Genomic DNA, 22,079 nt, shown 5'->3' with positions numbered 1-22,079 from the left:
GCTATCCATGGACTTATTACAAATGCATGGGCTATCCGAGCTCGGCAAATACCGTCACGACGTATGATATGGTCACTTCAGCGTATATGAACTTTTCTTGCAGCGAACCCAAGTCATACCAGCACATTTCGATCTTGGTGTCGATGAGGTCGAGCGTTATTTAATCTTACGTCATAATAGTGCTTTCTCAATTATGGATGATTAATAGAGGGTAATCAATTATAATATGAATGAAGATAATGTCAGAACTGTGTGCTGAATAGTTTGTGTTGTCGGAAAACTCTTTGGATCGACCTACTCGATTGAGGTTCAACCGGAATATTCTGAAAGTTTTCCGAATGTTCGTGGGAGTTCCTGGGACCGGGTCCAATTTTTTGGTCATGCCAGAACTTTTCGAAGTTTAATTGACAGGGGGGAATTTCGAACGATTTTCGTGGTGTATTCTTGGTGATTTCACATTGCATTCTTAACATTTATGCTGCATTGTAATCTTGGACAGCATTTGAGGAGTATTTGAAGCAATCTGCATTCGTAGCGGATCCACACTGACAACCAACCTTATTTAAAACCCCGACAGATGCTTTCATTATATGGTAAGAATATCGGCCAGTACAACGAGGGGTGAATCTGCAGGGGCAGCATTAGATAAATTCTTGTGACGATGAATTTCATTTTCAATACATTGTCCAAATGTTCAGAAACTGTTCCTGTGAGCATGAATATAGAAACCAAATAAGCGTAACGCTGACGTGAAGACCGTATACAGTAGACAATTAAACAGTCAGTAGGCCCATAGTTATAATCAAGTTGCCAGATTGATCGTAAGTAAAATGGCAGAAAACTTTGAGAATGAAATTAAAAGCGACGCCATTCTTGAAGAAGATGACAGCATAGAACACTTAGGGGAAGGTGAAGGCAGAGAAAACGATAATGAAGAAGGGCATGTATCAGTATCGATGGAGACGAAATGGATGATAATATGTTTCTTCCTTCTCGTCATGTTGGCATACCTGTTCGCCGGAGCGCTGGTCTTCCACGCCCTCGAGCGTCCCGCAGCATTGAAAGCTTCGAGGAACTTCCATGGAGCTCTCCAACGGCTTTCATCCGAAAACGATTGCATGGAGGATGATGACGTTGCCGATTTGATGATGATCGTAACACGAGCCATAGGTGAAGGAGGCTACTCCACTGGTCAGCCTTACGCCTTTCATCTGAGCAAGGGAGCGATCAATGACACCTACTACACACACCCTTGGAGCACGTCACAAACCTTCTTCTTTGTAATCACAGTTGTGACTACGATAGGTAAGTTCATGGTGGAAGTATGGATGAATAGATCGGTGCCATCCGGGCTACTTTCGATCCCCTTATATTTTAAGTAAAAAACGTATTTTCAATTAACACGTTGGGAAAGATTTACTAAACTGGAAAGAGGGTAGGCCAAGATAGAAGAGAAGGTTGGGTGTTAAGCTATATCCCTAGATGGTTCCTCAATTATACCTGGGAAGCGTTTCATGAACATTTTTGTCTGACGATGTTGTCAGATCTGAAAACTTTCCTTGATTTTGATTGGCTAAGAAGCGCTGTTACTATGGTACATGTCGGATGAAACAGAACCTGTCAGATAAAACGTCCGACAAGCTCTTTTATACCCCCCCCCCCCCCGTTAGTTCGAGCGAGTTTATCAATCGTTGGTCATAGGGCTCTCTTGCAAAGCAGACCAACTTGGCTTTAACGGGACAACACTATTTTGTAAGAAAACGAGACAACACTAAGAAAACATGAATTAGTAAATGATAAACTAATCATGAAATTATGGTATACTTTTGAGCAGGATAGTCATACACAAAGCATTGAACTACTCCCTCATAGATCATATGAAGACTGGTGTGGAGAACTAAGCGTTGTCATGGGGTTCGTCAACATAGCGTTCACGTCAAGATTGTATTTTTTTAATGATGGCCTCCTTGACTTTGACCTTCAAGTTAGGGTTACCTTTTAGCCACCTCGGTGGCGTTGACATCTTTTTGTAAAAGAATGTTGTTTTATAGCAAAAGAGCGCGTGAAATGTAGATTGGATTGATAACAAATAAATGAAATTTCCACCGTGCAGATTTTCTGACATTATAGCATTCAGCAATATTCTGAACGGATGTCATATCACCCCAATAAACTCCATGCTCAACGTTCCTATACAAAAAAGGTCATCGTGTTTTTTTTTATATATATTGGGATGGACACTGAGTATCATGTATGAAGGGAAATGCCACAGCTGTGCCGATTAAGCTGCACTTAGATTTCATGTTTTGGGTGCAATATAAAAATTGTTCTGGCATAGCCAGGAACATGAGCTATGCGAAGCCACCATATGATATTTAATTTTAAAACCATTATCATGCTCATTACTTCTTAAGCATATTCACCCTTGACAATCTAACATCGTGTAAACATAGCCCCAAAGGTTTATTCATCCAAATTATCATGGTCTACCATTAATTTGTCCAGGATTCGGCTATGCGTCCCCGCGCACAGGACTCGGTGAGATCTTCTGCGTGTTCTACGCCTTGGCGGGCATCCTACTCACAGGAAGTATCGTGTTCCTGGTCGGTCAAATGCTCCAGGATCTATGCCTCACCAGATTCACCACCAGCCGGCAGAAATGCCTCAGATGTTGTACGAAGGTCGGAGCTGGCTTTGTTAACTTGACTTTAGCCTATCTTTTTGTCCTCCTCATGGTCGTGCCACCAAGCATCATCTACTTCTTCACACAAGAAGACTGGGACTTTGTGGATAGTCTTTATTACGTAGTGCAGGCTACGACCACTGTTGGATTCGGAGACCTGGAGGCAGCCTTCGAAGGAGTTTCTATCGTCAAGCTCTATATCATAAGAGTAAGTACAAGGGTTAAGGCTCGTTGATGAAGGTAATAGTGAGTTTTCTCTCATCGACCTACGGATCAGATTAAAAAACGGTTCCATGACATTTGCTCCGACGACAAATATATCTCCGCTGTTACTTCCAAGCATAATGGAATGACCAACTTCAACCCTGGAATTAATATTACACCCTTTCCCAAACCTAACCCCAAACCTAACATAAAAGATAAAACCAGGCGCGTAGCCAGGGGCGGTAGCCCCCCCCCCCCCCAAAAAAAAAAAAGAGAAGGAGAAAAAAAAAGGAAAAGCGAAGGGAGGAAAGGAAAGAAAGGTATCTTATTACTTATTTTTTTTCTCAAAAGAATTAGTTCCTAAAAGAAACTACTTCACTCTCGCTCTTTTTTTTTTTTTTTTTATGACAATATCGCAGTTTTGCTTTGTTTCTCTCACCGTTCTCTAACCCTCTTTTCCACCTCGGCTATAGATTGTTTCTAGCCAGTGTAAGATCAAATCTATAAATTAGGGCATGGAACTAGAGTAAGGTAAGGCCGAAATATGCCTATATGATTTTTTTTTCTCAAATTGATCACGCAATATTTCCGCATTTCTATTTGGGTTGGCCCCGGGAGGGTAAAATCTTTATATCATTTTCTGCCGTCACCCGCATATAGGCCACTTATCCCGCTTTTCAGCTCATAAAATAGGTTCCTCATTTTAAAAGAGGAAGGTATGAAATTAGTGTATTAAATAAAAAAGTACAATATTTCTATCAAATTCTATGAAACTTCATGTCATTTACCTGCACATTTATCTCCTGTCTTGTTTTGCGCCCTCATTTTGAAATTTTTAATGACACTTTCTTAATAATTCAAAATGTTTTTTCTTTTCGCGCGGGATAATTATTATTTGAATTTCCTCCATTTATTATATCCTTTTTTGTGCGCTATATATCTTTTTTTGTGTCTCCCTCCCTGCACCCACCCACTAGGGAGCGCGCTTCGCGAGCTCTGTAAGTGTTTATACACTTTGCGTGCATTTACCGCCCCCTCAAAAATGAAATCCTGGCTGGCTGGATAAAACCTTATTGCAACCCTAACCCTATATCATTCTTAGACGAAATAACGCCCGGAGCAAATGTCGTGTCACCTCAAAAATACATGTCCAAAAAATCACAATCATCCTTTTTACGTTTTTTGTACATTTTTTGGGGAAAAGGTGAGGGGCTGAAGCCCCCCCCCCCCCCCCCGCTTCCGCAGCCACTGCTACATTAAAGCAAGTACGAACCAGTAGCCTTTAATCGCACAGCCTTGATAGCACGACCTCATTTCCTCAACTGCCGAACTGTCCAGATTGCTAGCCCATAATGCAACATTCTTAGCAAAGTGCACTGCAAAAACTCCGGTGTTGATTTAACACCAGCCTGGAATCTATATATGTCCACACCAGAGAAGTATTGAAACAACACCAGTTTGGAATCAAACCGATGCTGTTTTGATACTAAATGGTGTTATATAATCACCTATCTGGTATTAGATTAATATCAAAATCGGTGTTGTTTAACACTTCTCTGGTGTGGACATAATTATATAGATTCCGGGTGGGTGTTTCATAAAGTTGTTCGTAAAGCCCCTTTCACAATTGACGTACGACCTGTTTACGACCACCTGCAACAGTTTTTTCTTGTTGTTGCACGATCGATCCCTTGGTGTCTTGCGAGCACTCGCAGTCGTTGTAGACGATCGCACAAACTCGAGGTGGTCGGAGGTGATCGTGACTGGTCGCATCTGAACTTTGAACATGTTCAAAATCTAAACGCGATCAAATACGATTGATTCACTCGCAACAGGTCGTACCATCGGTCGGGCGATCATCGTGTGAGTGTTGTTCAACGTTGTACGACTTGGTGCGAGAGGTGGCACAACTAAGTATAGTCGCATTTAGTCGACTGGAGGTCGTACAACACTTGCACATGTGCTGGAGAATATGAGACTGTTGCAAGACCGATCGAAATAACGGCTTACTACATTCCACTACCGTTGCATTCGCATGTATGCGACCGTTCAGCCCCTTTCACAATTGACGTCCGACCAGTTTACGACCGCCTGCAACAGTTTTTTCTTGTTGTTGCACGATCGATCTCTTGGTGTCTTGCGAGCACTCGCAGTCGTTGTAGACGGTCGCACGAACTCGAGGTGGTCGTGACTGGTCACATCTGAACTTTGAACATGTTCAAAATCCGAACGCGATCAAATACGATCGATTCACTCGCATCAGCCCTTCCCCGGGGTCGTACCATCGGTCGGGCGATCATCGTGCGAGTGTTGTTCAACGTTGTACGACTTGGTGCGAGAGGTGGCACAACTAAGTAGTCGCATTCACTTGACTGGAGGTCGTGCAACACTTGCACATGTGCAAGCGACTTAAGCCCCTTTCACAATTGACGTACGACCTGTTTACGACCACCTGCAACAGTTTTTTCTTGTTGTTGCACGATCGATCCCTTGGTGTCTTGCGAGCGCTCGCAGTCGTTGTAGACGATCGCACAAACTCGAGGTGGTCGGAGGTGATCGTGACTGGTCGCATCTGCACTTTGAACATGTTCAAAATCCAAACGCGATCAAATACGATTGATTCACTCGCAACAGGTCGTACCATCGGTCGGGCGATCATCGTGTGAGTGTTGTTCAACGTTGTACGACTTGGTGCGAGAGGTGGCACAACTAAGTATAGTCGCCTTTAGTCGACTGGAGGTCGTACAACACTTGCACATGTGCTGGAGACCTACAGAGACCAGTCTTGCGACTGGGTGCGATAATATGAGACTGTTGCAAGACCGATCGAAATTACGGCTTACTACATTCCACTACCGTTGCATTCGCATGTATGCGACCGTTCAGCCCATTTCACAATTGACGTCCGACCAGTTTACGACCGCCTGCAACAGTTTTTTCTTGTTGTTGCACGATCGATCTCTTGGTGTCTTGCGAGCACTCGCAGTCGTTGTAGACGGTCGCACGAACTCGAGGTGGTCGTGGCTGGTCACATCTGAACTTTGAACATGTTCAAAATCCGAACGCGATCAAATACGATCGATTCACTCGCATCAGGCAGTACCCGGGGTCGTACTATCGGTCGGGCGATCATCGTGCGAATGTTGTTCAACGTTGTACGACTTGGTGCGAGAGGTGGCACAACTAAGTAGTCGCATTTACTTGACTGGAGGTCGTGCAACACTTGCACATGTGCAAGCGACCTACATGTACAGAGATCTGTCTTGCGACTGGTTGCGATAATAATATGGGCCATAAGACTGTTGCAAGACCGATCGCAACGGCTTACAACATTGCACTACCATTTCATTCGCATGTATGCGACCGTTCCACTCGCAATCCCTCGTGCAACACTCGCATGTGATCGCACGAGCACAATAAGAGCATATGCGACTTACTCGTGCAACGGGGTTTACTGGTTGTTTTTGTTGTACGACAGCTGTTGCAACTGTGAAAGCCTCTGTGCGATCTTATGAGATGACTAGCGATTGATGCCTGTTGCAGCCTGTCGCACGACCAAAACTTCGCAAATGGTCGTACGTCAATTGTGAAAGGGGCTTAACATGTACAGAGACCTGTCTTGCGACTGGTTGCGATAATAATATGGGCCATAAGACTGTTGCAAGACCGATCTCAACGGCTTACAACATTGCACTACCGTTTCATTCGCATGTATGCGACCGTTCCACTCGCAATCCCTCGTGCAACACTCGCATGTGATCGCACGAGCACAATAAGAGCATATGCGACTTACTCGTGCAACGGGGTTTACTGGTTGTTTTTGTTGTACGACAGCTGTTGCATCTGTGAAAGCCTCTGTGCGATCTTATGAGATGACTAGCGATTGATGCCTGTTGCAGCCTGTCGCACGACCAAAAGGTCGCAAATGGTCGTACGTCAATTGTGAAAGGGGCTTAAGATACGAATGACTTTACGCACGACTGGTGATCCTTTCTTGTGCTATGTGATATCCCTATGTAATTGAGTTATGGTCAAGAACATGTTCCAGTCGTGCGTAAAGTCGTTCGTAACTTTACGAACATTTTTATGGAACACCCACCTGGCTGGTGTTGAATCAACACCGGAGTTTTTGCAGTGTGATCTTGTTAAAAAGACCCATTTCAATGATAACATGCTATGCACCAATCGATACGTTCATATCGCAATTATTATGTTATCAAGTATAGAAAAACAAGTACTTCTCTCTCCAAACAATTAATTTTCTAAAACAGATAAAAACTTTGTTTTGATGATTTATAATCTTTATTATGAATGGTTATCTCACAAGGTACAATTTATTGAATGAGAGACCCACATAATCATTTCCCCCCTCCCCTCCCCCCTTAAATGAAGAGAAATTGTTTCCCTTTGACTGATTTAGGCGTTGTGTTTTATTTTGTTTATATAGATCATTGTCTTCGCCAACCTCTTCGTGTGTCTTGGTGTCGTGTCAACATTCATCGACAGCTTCCGAGACATTCAGAAGCTTGGCTTCATGACGATTTCATCTCGTATTTCGCGATACACCGAAAAAATCTCTGCGAGACATCAGGACGAGAAAACTGGAAGCAACGTCGAACTTGACACACTAGAGGTCAAGGGGTGTTCTTGTTCTAATGGTAATGACCAACTAGGGGAAGGTTAATCATGCTCGTCGGAAATTACATCTTATAGTGCCCTTCATCAATATTTTGTCCGACAAATTTTCTGATCTGACAACTTTCCGTGATTTTAATTTGCTAGGAAGCGCTGTTACCAATGTAACTCGGATAAAAAACAGACTTTGTCGGATAAAACGTCCGACAAATTATTTCATCATGTTCATGATAAATGCTCTTTAGGTCATTATGCACGTCTCATCGGCTTGCATCAGGATAGGTTCCGGGATTTACGAGGTGGTAGATAGGATTTGTAATCATTTTTTTTTTTCAAGGTTAACAGTGATAAAAAGGGTTCTCTTCCGAAATTTTCTAGACAAGCATGCAAGGGGGTCACGCCCAAGAAAGACATGCAATGGATTCAAAAGATGATCTTTCGACAAAGTAAAAAAAAGAATGTCTCTGTACTCTTCCGCATTCCAAATAAAGGGGGGATTTCACTAAAAAAAAGGGGGCGGTAACCAAATTGCACACCTGCTCTGCATGTATAATACAATTTATTTTGTTTGAGGGGAAGAAATGAACTGTGATTTAGAAATACAATTAGAACTGAAAACAATGAAGTTAATACAAGGCTGCTCTTGCGTTCTCATAAACAAATCTTCAAATACTACAAAACTTATCGATTTTTAAAAATGATAGTACTAATAACAACTAGTGTGTAATAATTCCCCAATTGAAATTGAATTTAGGAAATATTACATTTTTGTTCGGGGTTTTTGTCTCGCCTCCATAGAAGAGTGAGACTATTCTAATCATAGGCGCTGCTTTTCCCGCGGCGGCGTCAACATCAATCTTAATCGAAGGTTCAGTTTTTTAATTGACTTAGAAATTATATGGACCTAGTTCATGCAACTTAGACATAGGGTTAATCAAGTGTCACTAAATAACCTGCTTGTGTTTCAGATCACATAACCAAGATCAAAGGTCATTACCATGTCAGTTAACTGGAAGTTTATGGATCTATTTCATAAAACTTGGACATATTAAGGATAATCAAGTATCACTGAACATCCCGTGCGAGTTTCAGGTCACATGACGTCATTTAAAGTCAATGAACTTTGGCCATGTTTGGGGTTATCATAACTTTGAAAGTTCACGGATATAGTTTGTGAAATGTGGACGTAGAGGTTATCAAGTATCAATTACAGGTCTAAGGCCACATGATCAAGGTCAAATGTAATTTAGGGTAAATGAACGTAGTATCATATTATTATATGAATGATGTTTTTGTGGATAATTATTTTATACTGTTTTCAAAGTTAGCACTGCTGCTATACTGAAACGCGTAATGCAGGCGAGACTGTCAGAGGCGCTCCTCTTGTTTACAAAGAAGAATTGTGGTACACGGGAATGTTGACCTTGATATAGGACTAGACACTAGCGTACCTACGGGGGGGCAGGGGGGGCACTCTGCCTCCCCTGACGAGTCAAAACCCATGCAAAAACGTATCTTTGCCCCCCCCTGACGGGCTTGAAAAACCTTTTTTGCCCCCCCTGACGAGCTTGAAGACCTTTTTTTTTTTTTTTTTTTTTTTTTTTTTTTTTTTGCTTGTCAATTTTTTTCTGGTACGAAATCCTTTATTTGTGATCGAAGACCTTTTTTTTTTTTTTTTTTTTTTTTTTTTTTTGCTTGTCAAATTTTTTGGCGGACGGTTTTGCCCCCCCTGTGGAAAATCCTAGGTACGCCACTGGGACTAGAGTAACAATTCTATGTAGAAAACGTGTATAGATCATATTTAATTGATTTTTTTTTCTTTGATTTCAATGATAAATAAATCAATAGTATTACATTATAAACAATATTTATGTGTTCTGACTGCATTATTGTAGCGTTACTCCTTTCTCATTACATTCATTGGTGTGTTCACATTATGCATGAACAGATGTATAGACATCGAAGGCACAGCCATTTTCTGAACCTGATTAAAAAATATTATAATTATAATATGACGTAGACCCATTCAAACACACGAAACAACATAAATATTTTCTAAAATACATAGATTGCTGTTCCAGTTTGTTGTCATGCATTTCTCCTTTTTTGAAGGCAGCTTTAGGTTTTGATAACCCCCCCCCCCCCCCCTGTGCATCTATTTGTACTGTATATTATAGGACTTTGTGCGCCTTAAGACGTGATGAAGGATACACAATGTTTATCTCTTTTTGTTAGCAATTGCATTGCCGGTCAAAATAACCATCTGCATATTTTTGCCTTATGTTTATATAAAATCCCTATTCAAATTACGAATGGGTTGAAAATTTCAAGATATACTCTTTTCATATAGCTTGATAATATTCACTTCATTGATTTGTAAATGATATAGGGCTGCAAGGACTATGTATAAAAGAAAAATGTAAACATTTTTTTTTAAATCAAGGTCGTCTAAGGATCTGCACGATAAGTCCCGGGTTCGATTCCCGGCCGGGCACTTATGTCATGGAGCAAAGCATTTTTTTACATATCGAGTTTAAAAAAAAAGGAGGGATTCAACGTGGAGTTTGGCGAAAAGGCTAAAATAGAATATCGCAAGATAATTATGATTAAGAAGTTTTTATAATAAATTCAGAACGTTGTGATATTTTTTTTAGAAATTATTCCATCTTGTTCTTTACTTTAATTGTTTTCACCTTCATTTTTCTTTCTTTCTTTTTTTCAATCTTGGAATTTGTTTAGGTCCATTCCCCCCTCCCGAACTCCCAACCCCATCTGCACGCCAGTGCATTGTTTTTTAATCATACTGTACATCAAATTGATTACAATGATAGGGATTAATGCCAACGTGTGACCAATCACTGTTTGTTATACCTTAATGACAACAACAGAGGGAGACATATCGATTAGCTATCGGGCAGCTAATTTTCCCATTCTCACACGATGCATAATTTGTATGAAATTGTATTTGCTGGTGAATGTGATATCTAAGCAAAAAAAAGATAGGGCCTACATTTATTTCAAATCAAAGGGTGCTCCAGAAGAAAGTAACATATGAACCGATGGGTTAAATTAGACAAACACAGAAAATTATATTGTATAATCAAACAAGAATACGTGAAAAAATAATACATGCTTCTGCAAAATATAATTAAAATGCGAAGGCATAAAATTAATGTGAATAGGGTATAGTATGATAAATTTCTTTCTAAATCCTGGTTGAAGTAAATATACAAAACTAAAAAATAGGCCATATGTACTCCAATAATATAGTGAGTACAGACACATAGTTGTAACACTTGAACTTTTTTTAAGGAAATTCGGGGGACATGACATCATTAGCCCAACTCTTGAACAATTATTCAAAAGGGTGTGCATATAATCATTTTCAAAACATATTGTTAAATCGAAATTAAATCACTTTGTTACTATCAGATTTTACTTTTTAAAATTCAGCATTTTTGCTCCATGAATTTTACTCTTAATTGACTAGAATATTCATTTTCAACCCGAGGTATACCCTGTAATGTCTATATTTAAAAATGCTGTAATTCCTTATACATGTTATATAGTATCGTAAATTTTAAAAAAAAAGTAGGATTAATTAATAATCATAATACATTGATATCTCGTATATAAAAGTAGCGCTACGTGACGTAATTATTTGGCATCGTTTTTCCAAGCCATGATTACTGTTTTGATAGGATAGGGGCGGCGCTATTTATTATTTGCAACCGTGCGAAACGAGCGACTCGAAAAATGTATTTTTTGTTTTCTAATTTTATTTACAAAAAAATGGCGTCCAATAGAATAGAATTGTGAAAAAATAAATACAATTATGTAGCCAAATAAAAAATAATATAAAAAAACAATTGCGTGAGCATCCTTTCAGGCAGGGGTGGATCCAGGATTTTCCAAAAGGGGGGGCAAATTTTTTGGAGGAAAAATTTGACAAGCAAAAAAAAAGTCTCCAATTTTAAGAGAGGGGGCACACCTCTGTTTTAATGGCATTTTTACATTACAAATTTTAATTTTGCTTCTCAAAAGAGGGGGGCAAGTGCAGACTGTGCCCACCCCCCCCCCCCCCCCCCTGATTCCGCCAGTGCAGCTTCCAGGGAATCCAGCCTTGTAGCCGTTTGAGCTTCAACAGTGTTGAAATATAGATAAGTCAATCAATAAATCGATAAAATGAAGTCTACCGAATCCGAACTCACCAGGGTTTCAATTAAGGAGTTCGATCTCTTCTCTAATTCTCTTCCCTTATCCTGTCCTTTTCCTTCAATTTTGTCTTGCTTTTAAAAATATAGGGGATTCGTTGAACCAACAGACCGCTGACACCCCAGGCTGCGTTCAATTGCGAATAATGATCGATTTCAAATAGACTTTGAACTTCCGCTGACTGACAGCGAATCCCACGCTTGCCCAGTCTCGGCCCAGTACACACCCCCAAATAACAACCAATCAGAGATCGCGAAACAGAGAGCCAGAACCGAAGGCCACAGCATTTCCCAAGTTTGTTTCCCTTCGTGTACGTATATAATGTCGATTCGTGGCATTTGCAGTCAGAGAGTGTAATAGCTCGGACACTCTATAGCGTCCAAAAAGTTTCACGACCTAAAAAAAGGATATATGCAAGAAAAGTGAGAGAAAGAGGGTGGAATATGGCATAATAGGCCTTTTCTCAAAATCTATCACAAAATTTGATTTTCGTGTACATGTATTTTCCACGCTCTTTTCGCTATTTCGCAGATTTGTATTCCCCCATATCTGACCGTGAAGACTGACCTTCATTTTTTTGGGCTCATTAGGCCTACGCTACTGAACCACCCCCCCCCCCAACACACACACACACACACGCACACCCTCGCACACGTAAACACACAAACACATTGTATATTCTACAGAGGCGGAATTCCCTAGTGACTTGGGATAAGACCTTTTTTCGTATTCTGTTCTTTTCTCTTTTGCATCATATCGAAGCAGGGGCGGTGGAACGTATTTTCGTTTGGGGGCAAAACCAACAAAGGACACTTCTTTATCAAAAATTGGCATCGGAATTTGGTGCAAATGGATGTTTTCACCATCAGATTATCATCTGCGTGAAGTAGGCCTAGTTGTGTGCCGGTTGTGTGTTTTGTATTAATTAAGTTGAGCAAAGGCTTTTTTTAAGTGATTGCTGACCGATAAAATATATATTCAGTCCTTATCCTACCGCGAGCGAGAGGTTTGGAAAAAAAAATCATAGCTGAAGTTGTGGAACTCGCTTTTTGGTTAATATGACGCTCATTATAACTATATTAAAAGGGCATCCTCGCAAGATGTTGCGAGTGCGAATCGCAAGCTCAAACTTTTGGACATTTCATTTAAAAAGACAAGAAAAATAAATATTCCATGCAGTATTTTGTTATCATGAAAAAGTTGTGTACCGTATGGGTACTAGTATTCAACCCGGCATAATTCAAAGATTTTGACATATTCCCCAAAATATTTAGAAATAGGGAATTTATCTTAATTTCATACCTTTGTTATTTCCAGGGTAATCTGTTGACTATATTTTCTTTGTCAATCTGTCGACTGTATGCGCGGAGGATCGAATTATGCGGCGATGGCCTTTTGCACTGAATGGTACTAGTATTCAACCTAGTGAGGATTGATAGCAAATCTCAAAAGGGTTTAGATTGCTAAATTAAATCTAGATCTATGTAAGTCTCTGGCTTTGATTAATTCCCTGTTTGGTCTCATCTCAAATGGTCTAGTCCATAGTCGGATGGGACAAGGGCAGATTGAGAGACAGGGCCATCTTTCATCGCTAGGTTGAATACTAGTGCCGACGGGTTGAATACTAGTACCAAAATCCGTCGCCGAATAATTCGATCGCCCGCGCACACAGTCAACTGGTTGAAGAAAAAAATAACGGAAAAAGAATAACCAGCATTTGCTCTTGGAAATAAGACGGGTCTGAAATTCAGGTAAATTCTATATTTCTATATATTTGAGGAAACTCTCCAAACGGGTTGAATACTAGTGCCCTTACGGTATATCTAAGTAAAGAATTGACGCGAGCACGAAGCGCGAGCTGAAATTTTTAATATACTGACCAGAAAAGGGACCTGAGTAAGGACTGCTTCTATAGACTAAATAATAGGATACACATGCAGTTAACCAATCGAATAATGCGAGCGCGAGATGATAATTTGTAATATTCTAACCTGAAAACTGGACATCCTATACACTTTTTGTAACCAAGAACAGAGTTAGTACCATATTAAACAATAACTGATGCGAGCAGAAAACGTGAGCCCAAAATTTAAGATATTTTAACTTAAAAAATTGACATTCTAAGCATTTTTAACCGAGGACAGAATGCGTACTTTACGCGAGCAAAAAAATATTATTTCTAACCTAATATGTTTACTTCACAAAGGGTATTATATTTTGAAAAAAAGGCATTTTTTCCTACGAGGAATTATGGGGGCAAATGCCCCCCCCCCCCACCTCGGTTCCGCCGCCCCCGTATCGAAGGGTTTAATTATTTGCCCCTCCCCATTCATAAAACCTGTTCTGAATTCCATTCTGCACGCAGCTAAAATTTTACAACAATTACTCTTATTTTCTTTATTTTCTTTACGATGGCGTCTCCTGTGTTCTTTTTGAATATGATATTTTCTTTCAAGTGAATAATGCATCTTGTCCATATTTATTTCTTATTGCTTATAATAATTATGACTATTGTATTATTGCTTTGTAAAACTTAAATGTATTACCTTTGTATATGTTATATTGCATATTTATCATGAATGCAGAAATAAAATAGAATAAAATCAAATGAAATCATATTTTCTTCGTCTTTCTTCTATTCCCCTTCTCTTCACATTGACTGTATTTATTTTGAAATATAAAAAACATATTTCTTATAACAAAATGATAAATAATTATCCAATTGGGAAACATTTATGAGCCAATTATGCCCGGGGGGTCACGGGGTGTGCGGCATACTGGCAAGGCATGCGTGGAGGGGGAGGGGTCTTCTTACACCCGCAGGGGCCGCGGAACCGGGGGGGCTGGGGGGCTTTAGCCTCCCCCCCCCACTTTTTTCCAAAACCGTGTACAAAAACGTAAAATTTACTGTATGATTGTGATTTTTAGCATGGTCAGCCCCCCCCCCCCCCCCCCACTTTGAAAACCGTTCCGGGGCCCCTGACCCGATACTGTCAACGTGAGTGCCCCCCCCCCCCTTCCCCGGGTAAATAAGAAAAGAAAATCTAAATTGGAATGTAAATTTACCTTTTTTTTTAAGTATATGAACATAGGTCAATAAATCTGCCAACTATGCAATATAGGCATAACCGCACAATGTCTTTGGCAAAATAACAACAAATCCGCAGCGGGAAACAAAGATTTTGTTTGTTGTTGCCAAGTCTTTACGATACGAGATCATGCATCGTACGTGCGCTGCGTGGCAGTGGCGAATCGAATTATCATGTACCGGTACTACATACGTATTTTACGTTCGTTTACGCTTTGCAGACTGAAATTACGCCTACGACGTACTTTTGTTTTGTCAGTCAGTAATCGACGAACAATTGCGTCATCATAAATAAATGATTTTGATACCTCATGTTCATCAGATTTGAGGGATTCTTCTGATCATAGGACCTAGCAGAGTACTGTATGGTATAACGGCGAATAGGTTCGTAAATTTGTTTTATTGTACCGTACTTTGTGTGTTTTCCATGACCATGTGTTTGTGTTTGTGTTGGCATGATGAAGAATCTTGCGATTGGGAAGGGCCGGAGGCACGGCCGGGTTCCATGCCTGGCACATGAATGTGAATGCTGCTGAGACTGAGTGAGGGCTGTGTTTAAAAGGCTCAAGACCTAGCCTTGTTGAGGACTCCGTGATGATATATTTATACTTTTAGTTTTACATCACGAAGCCTTGAAACCCCCCCCCCCCCCCCATATATATAAACACGGACAGTAGAGGTGCACGGCCAATATTAGACAGCTGGCAGCCGTCTGTTTCGAGGAGTTTTTCAACATTTTTTTATTTTTTTAATTTTTCCTCATACACAGACGGCTCGCTAGCGTGTCGCCGCCATGGCATTAGGGGAGGTACAATGCAAATTCCCCCCGACGGGGCTCATCGATTTTTGTCTTTATTTCATAAATATTTATGAAAATAAATGGACAAAAATGCGAATTAATATTCCCTCTTGGCATTAATTGCCAAAAACGAGGGAAAAAATAAAGTTAAAAGGAAAAAAACAGCGACTTACCTCGGCTGTCGTGTAGCTCCTAGTCCTAGTTCACTCGTTCATCTGAAGTCGATATAACACACAAACATATGCCGTTGGAAGAACTTCCGGGTCAACCGCGTATCAAAACCATTGGCCAATCAGATCATCTCTTTTACGTCGGGTTTATGAATACTAAAATTCTAGACGTTTTTTTTCCCTTTTCCTTTATCTCTTTCTCTTTCGTTTTCTCTCTTTTTGTTTTACTTTTATTTTTCATTTTTTATTTCCCCTTTTTTCTTTTGTTTCTTTAACTGCTCCTTTCTTTTCCCCTTCTGTAATGTGTGACGTAAAGGTCATGGGGCGGAGTTTGACTTTCGTCGGCCACTTTTTCATGAATTATATTCCAAGATGGCTGCCCACTAGTCCGAGTCGAAAGTGTCAACTTTCAGAGTTAATCCCCTGATTGCCAGTTTTAAAGCGGGAATTTAGGGTAAGAAACTGTCGTTACTTATACATTTTCAGCTATAGGTGCATATGTATGAACTTTTGGTGGAAAATATCGCGGTATCGAGGAGAAAAACAAGAAATTAGCGGTGGCCATTGACAATGCCATTGGGCCCCTGTACAGACGACGGTTTAACTTCGGTCTATGTATTTGGTGAGTGGAGCCAACGTAGTTCAGCGGAACAACCAACATAACAGAGACCGAAGCTTTTGGTCTAGGCCAATATGGGACACTCTTGCTTTGCAAAAGAACAAAAGAAACAACACCAACATTCACAAAATAATAATTTTTTCCACCCAAAATTTTGTCTCACTGAGGTCAGAAGCCCATTTTTGGTTTGTGTGTGGATGACAACAAAAATACTTATCAAAACAACAGTAGATGGTGAAGTATTAAAGTAGACGGTGAAAAGGGGTAATTTTTCAAGAGGAATCTGCCTATCACATTTTTATTTGCCGCCAATCTAATCCTTTTGCAGCAAATGTAAACAAAGGAAATTTGTCTCCCAAACTGGAGATTGTCTCTGAAATTGGATACCCAAATTCTTTACGGAAGTCTCATTTATACCCTTTTTACACAGGATTTTCTTAACCCCGGACTATCGCTAACCCGTACTATTTTTTTTCCTTTTCACACATGCCAAATTGTTATCGCTAACCCCGGATAAGGAATGCTTGCTTTTCACACACGAAACTGGCTAACCCCGGACTAGTGGTTTTTGTCGATCATTCGTAGTACAAGTACTTCACTCGTACCTTTTTACACACGCTAAAATTTCCTTAACCCTGTACTATAGGTGGGGCTAAATTGCCATTTAGCCCCACCTATAGTACGGGGTTAAGCTTAGCCCACTTTCGTTTTACACTAGCGATCTTAACCCCGTACTATCGCTCTTAGCACCGCAATTGCTGGGATAACCCTGCTTTTTTGCAGGGCCAAATAATCCCGTACTAAAGGTGGGGTTTGCCCACTTTGCAAAAATGCTGTGTAAAAAGAAAGTGGGCTAAGCTTAACCCCGTACTATAGGTGGGGCTAAATGGCAATTTAGCCCCACCTATAGTACGGGGTTAAGGAAATTTTAGCGTGTGTAAAAAGGGTAATATTTGAGATAATGATAATCTCTCTCAAACTCATGGGAGACAGTCTCCCATATTGGCCGTGCGCCTCTACTGATGGATGGATTTCCCTAGGGAATCCATATTGGATTTTATTTATCGAGACTAGATCTATATCTCTATATACCTTGATGAAGGTACGAAAAAACTGTTAGTATAAATATAAAAATGAGAGGTTTCTTACCAGATCGATCTCGTGTAGATCCCTCGATCCATTCATAAACACCACAAATACAATAGGCTTGACCCTTGAACCGCTTCGTTATGACGAAGCTTCGATAAGCGATGTTACAAAATGCCGTTTTGAAGAACAATTTATAGATAAAAGTTATTATTCAACAATGAATAAAATTGTATACTTGATTATTAATAATTGATAATGATATTATAATAATTATTTATAAATTTGCAAGTTTCAAATTTATTCACCAGACTAATTCATAATCTTATCAACTTAGAGACCTGTAGAAGTGCTGTGGCCAGATAAGTCTGTGGACTTTGAACCACAAGGTCTGGGGTTCAGATCCCACCGCAGCACTCACATCCTTTGGCAAGGCGTTTATCTACATTTGCCACTCTTCACCCAGGTGTAGTAAATGGGTACCTGGTAGGAATTAAATCCTTGAATGCTCGTGCACCCGATCAGGATAGCGGTGCTAAAGCTGGAGTAATAGTGTGCAGCACTTATAAACATTGTATTAAGTGCTATATAAATGTTGCATCAACTTCAATCATATCACCTCTGATTCTTCTGTTATACACTGAGACCATCTTCTGATTCTTCATCCTGAAAAGGCAGGTGCTTAAATTCTGGCACCACATGTACATGTAGCTTTAATAGTCGCTTTTCTCTGGATATTCAGACTTGATAGCATCCATTTTTCACCTTGGGATACCATATGACATTGCAATTTTCTACTACATTTTCTAATACAATACATGTATGTAATGCACATTTTTTCTGTTATTTTTACAACAAAGTTTTTGTCAGGGTGAAATAATCAGCAACTTGCAGAAGATAAAAGTCCTGTCAGTGTCAGTAATTATTCATATTTTTACCCCTTTTTTTGTATGTACTGTATGTGTACACTGTTCTTCTCCAGGTTCTGTGCCTACAATACAAACCAGTGAATCACTTTAGGAGTCAATTTGAGGACAGAAAGGCTTGTTACCATGACAACCACACCACAGAATGGAGGGGTTGATAATCATTGGGTCGCCCCGGACCTGCCCTCCCGCTGCACTTGGCATCTTGGAATGGAGAAAGGGAAGAGCCCCCACAGACATGATATGAGGTACTAAATAACCCCCCTCCCTTACCCCAAAGGGGGGGTACCCAATAGATTGTAATTACTCTCCCTATGGCTAAACCAGCGAGGGGACAGCACTTTGTCAAGTTGTCAGCACTCGGCACTGACTAAACATTCAACCCTGACGACTGACAGAGATCATTGGTTTTGATTCATACATGTAGCTATTAAAGAAATGCTGCTCTGTGACTGTTGTTGTCATAAGAACAACTTGTTAGTGCTGAATGCTGGTAACTTTTGTTAAGCTTTTCCCAAAATGAAATGTTTTCAAAAATAGTAAATATGTAGGGCCAACAGAACAAGATTCAACTTTTCAATAGTCTGATAGAAGGAAATTGATTTTAATATGTTGGATGAAAAACAACAGATTTTCATACAGTTCATTACTGACATTTTTTTTTTCAATCCAACATGTTTATATTGACAAGTCTGGTTTTTTTTTGGGGGGGTCAGAGTAATCTGATATGGGGAGTCCTTACAAATGCAGTAACAAATGGAAAAAAATTATTATTTATCAAGAAAAGCAATGAGAGATATTATCTGACTTCACCAGAAATGATTGTTATTCATTGACCTCTCCCAGTTTGCACATTTTGAAGTACACACATCTGCCTGATGTCTTTCCTTTTAATCTTTGATGTTATAAACTATTAAATGTATTTACTGTGTCAATAACTTGTGTTTGGGTTTAGCCACTGAAATCCGTGTAATCTTTAATGCAAGTCATCTTTGTGTGGCTTGCTAGAAAATCCATCTGAGCAACAGCGTTGATTACACATGAATGTTTGTCAATTGCATGTATCATGAAATTAGTCATAGACGGATATCCTCTTCATATCTTTGACAAACTTCATGGAACGACGAAGAGAGAAATGTTTAAGAATCATGTGTTGAAACTTTAATTTTAAATTTTTTTAATGTTATAAATCCAGACAAAAACGGCTTGCCGATTTGCCCTGGTAAGGAAAATTGATGATGGATTGTGGGGCGAGTGTTTGAAAATATATAGAGGTTTGCTATATCAACTGCTTTAATCCCACTCACTTAAATCATTCTTTCTCTCCCCCACCCCCTCTCTCTCTCTCTCTCTCTGTCTGTAGACTCTGTTGTATGTCCAGCATAATTTACTTGTGTAGACTCTTGTTTTTTACAAGCAGGGGAAATTTAATTGATTTATCATAATTGGATATTGTGAATTTGATTAAGAGGCAAAAGAAAGTAGACCAGGCAGGCAGATCTGTGCAGGCCACTAGAAATTAGGATAATTTAAGCTTTTTAATCAAATGTACATGCTGAGCTAATACATGTACCTTAATAGTACATATGTACATGTACATGGTGTTCGTTTAATTCATTTTTATAGTCATGAAATTAATACCTTTACATGTACATGTATGTATTTTGCTCATTGGGACACAATTCTATTTTCATCAGTTGATAACATGCAACACCATACAATACATCTCTTTCGTATCCAAAATTATTCTTATTGACAATCAGCGGTTATCATTATTGGACATTATCAACGAAACAGCTGTCCGAAGTCAAAGAAAAGATAACAAAGTCATATTTTACTTGCTGTCAAATTTTATTTGAATACGGATGATGAGACCTACAGTACATGTATTGAATAATTTTGTTCAAGTAAAGGTGATTATGTAAAATGAAAAATATCATGAGAGAGTGATTTTGATAATTCAATAATAAGCAAGAATGATAATTTATGAATTGATATTTACAAAACAGTATAATGAAAGAGGAGGAGGAGGAATAGGAGGAGGGCGAGAAGGAAGAAGTGAAGAAGAGGAGGGGAAGGAAGGGGGATGGAGGAAGAAAGAACAGTCGATTGAAATGACGAAGAATTCAGATGACATACTGGACTTCACAAAACTTTGGTAAAAAAAGTTAGAGTACTATCTAGTACAAGTAGCCTACATCATTTAATTATAAATATAACAAATGTACAGGTACATGTACATGTATCTAGAAAAGGTGAATATTTCTATATGCCTCAATTCTGCCATAAGTGTTGTTAATTACTAGATTTTGTTTTTAATAAAAAGCCAATTCAACTCAAAAAGTTGAACTTGATTATAATTTATCACCTCCCAAATGCCTGTTCAGTGAGACGAGTCATATATTTTCATATTATCTTTACTTTAGACTCAACAATGTTTGCACAGGCTATCGTAAGACAAATTTATGAAGAACGATGGCAGTGAATGAAATTGCAAAATAAAATGTGTGTTTTAGGAGCCCGGCCCACTCTGAGTAAACTGACGTCTGTTTACAGTGTCAAAGATTGTCATAAGACTAACATGTATTCTTTATCTGTGTGTTTGACAGTAAATCTACATTCCATGTATTTCAGGTTCATGTCAAGTCATTCTGCATAGTATAGCAAGATACTATAGATCTACAGTAATATGACAAGAATCAAGGGGGGGTCATTAGTATTTTCTGAAGTCTCCAACATTTAGTGCTTTATAGCACAGCATAATTACCCTGGCTGTAGCAGAGCAGCTGTTACGAGCACTGCATTTCAAGGATAGACTTGAAAATCATCTTGTGTTCATTAAAAAATAATCGGGGGACTGGAAATTTCTTGGGCTTCATGTTAAAATTGCCCTCTGGTCCTTTTTTTCGGGGGGGGGGTCTTTTGTTTTAGTCAAGTTGATAATGGACCAGGGGCTGAGGGCTACCTCCCCCCCCCCCCCCATAAGAAAAAGGGGTTGTCTGTTTGATAGATGAAACCTCTAAGCTGACAAGTTCCTCCTCTCCCCCCCCCCCCAACAACAACAAAAAATCTTCCTATTCTGGTTGATAGGCCTTGTTTGCACTTTGATTTTCTAGATACTGTATGTAGGTCTATGTAACAAGGGTCATGATATAGAACCTTACACAGAGCGTGAATTGAAGCTCCTTGGGAGGGGGAATGTGCACTCATTTGTATGGGAAATATTGATTGAATCCATTGATTAGGTAACAGGCTGAGCAAAAAAATACACGGGGGGAGGGGGGCGGGGCTTTGGATGATTAACATTAGTTCGCCCTTGAAATTCATAAAAAGCACACTCCTCTCATGAACCATGGAGCTACCTGCTCCGTGCATGAACACTACTAATGTCATGCCATATAAAAATCTCATTTGTTACAACTGTTTAATGCACTAAACATGTACAGCTTTTTTAGAGGAGTCAACCTACATATACTATTAGGTCACACTCACAGGAGAGTACATACATGTAATGTACAGTATAGCAACTACAAGCAAAAAAGAGTATCAGCTGTACATTTTTATGTGACATTGATAAACTGGCCAAGTATTTTTATTATTTTTTTATGTGATATGATTTATTTTGCTTTTATGGTTAAATTTTGTTTTTCTCTT

General features: G+C 39.5%; 2 protein-coding genes across 2 annotated transcripts in view; both read left to right on the top strand.

The window, feature by feature from the left end:
• Window positions 1-181: 181 nt before the first annotated feature.
• Window positions 182-9,389, top strand: LOC129266480 (potassium channel subfamily K member 2-like). The gene is made up of 3 exons (XM_054904336.2): window positions 182-1,305; window positions 2,506-2,891; window positions 7,335-9,389. Exons 1-3 carry the CDS (start codon window positions 831-833, stop codon window positions 7,569-7,571), a joined length of 1,098 nt encoding a protein of 365 aa, XP_054760311.2. The 5' UTR covers window positions 182-830; the 3' UTR covers window positions 7,572-9,389.
• Window positions 9,390-14,980: 5,591 nt separating this feature from the next.
• LOC129266925 (cystathionine beta-synthase-like) overlaps window positions 14,981-22,079 on the top strand; it is a 25,568-nt gene continuing 18,469 nt past the window's right edge. Inside the window, exons 1-2 of the mRNA XM_064103436.1 lie at window positions 14,981-15,209; window positions 18,482-18,673. Of these exons, the coding sequence (XP_063959506.1) occupies window positions 18,552-18,673 (122 nt within the window). The 5' untranslated portion in view covers window positions 14,981-15,209; window positions 18,482-18,551. The remainder of the gene's footprint in view (window positions 15,210-18,481; window positions 18,674-22,079) is intronic.

This window comes from Lytechinus pictus, chromosome 8, assembly GCF_037042905.1.
Source record: "Lytechinus pictus isolate F3 Inbred chromosome 8, Lp3.0, whole genome shotgun sequence".
In the NCBI taxonomy this organism is placed as follows: Eukaryota; Metazoa; Echinodermata; class Echinoidea; order Temnopleuroida; family Toxopneustidae; genus Lytechinus; species Lytechinus pictus.
The sequence above is the reverse complement of the archived record's forward strand: the minus strand, read 5'-3'. Positions and strand labels throughout refer to the sequence as shown.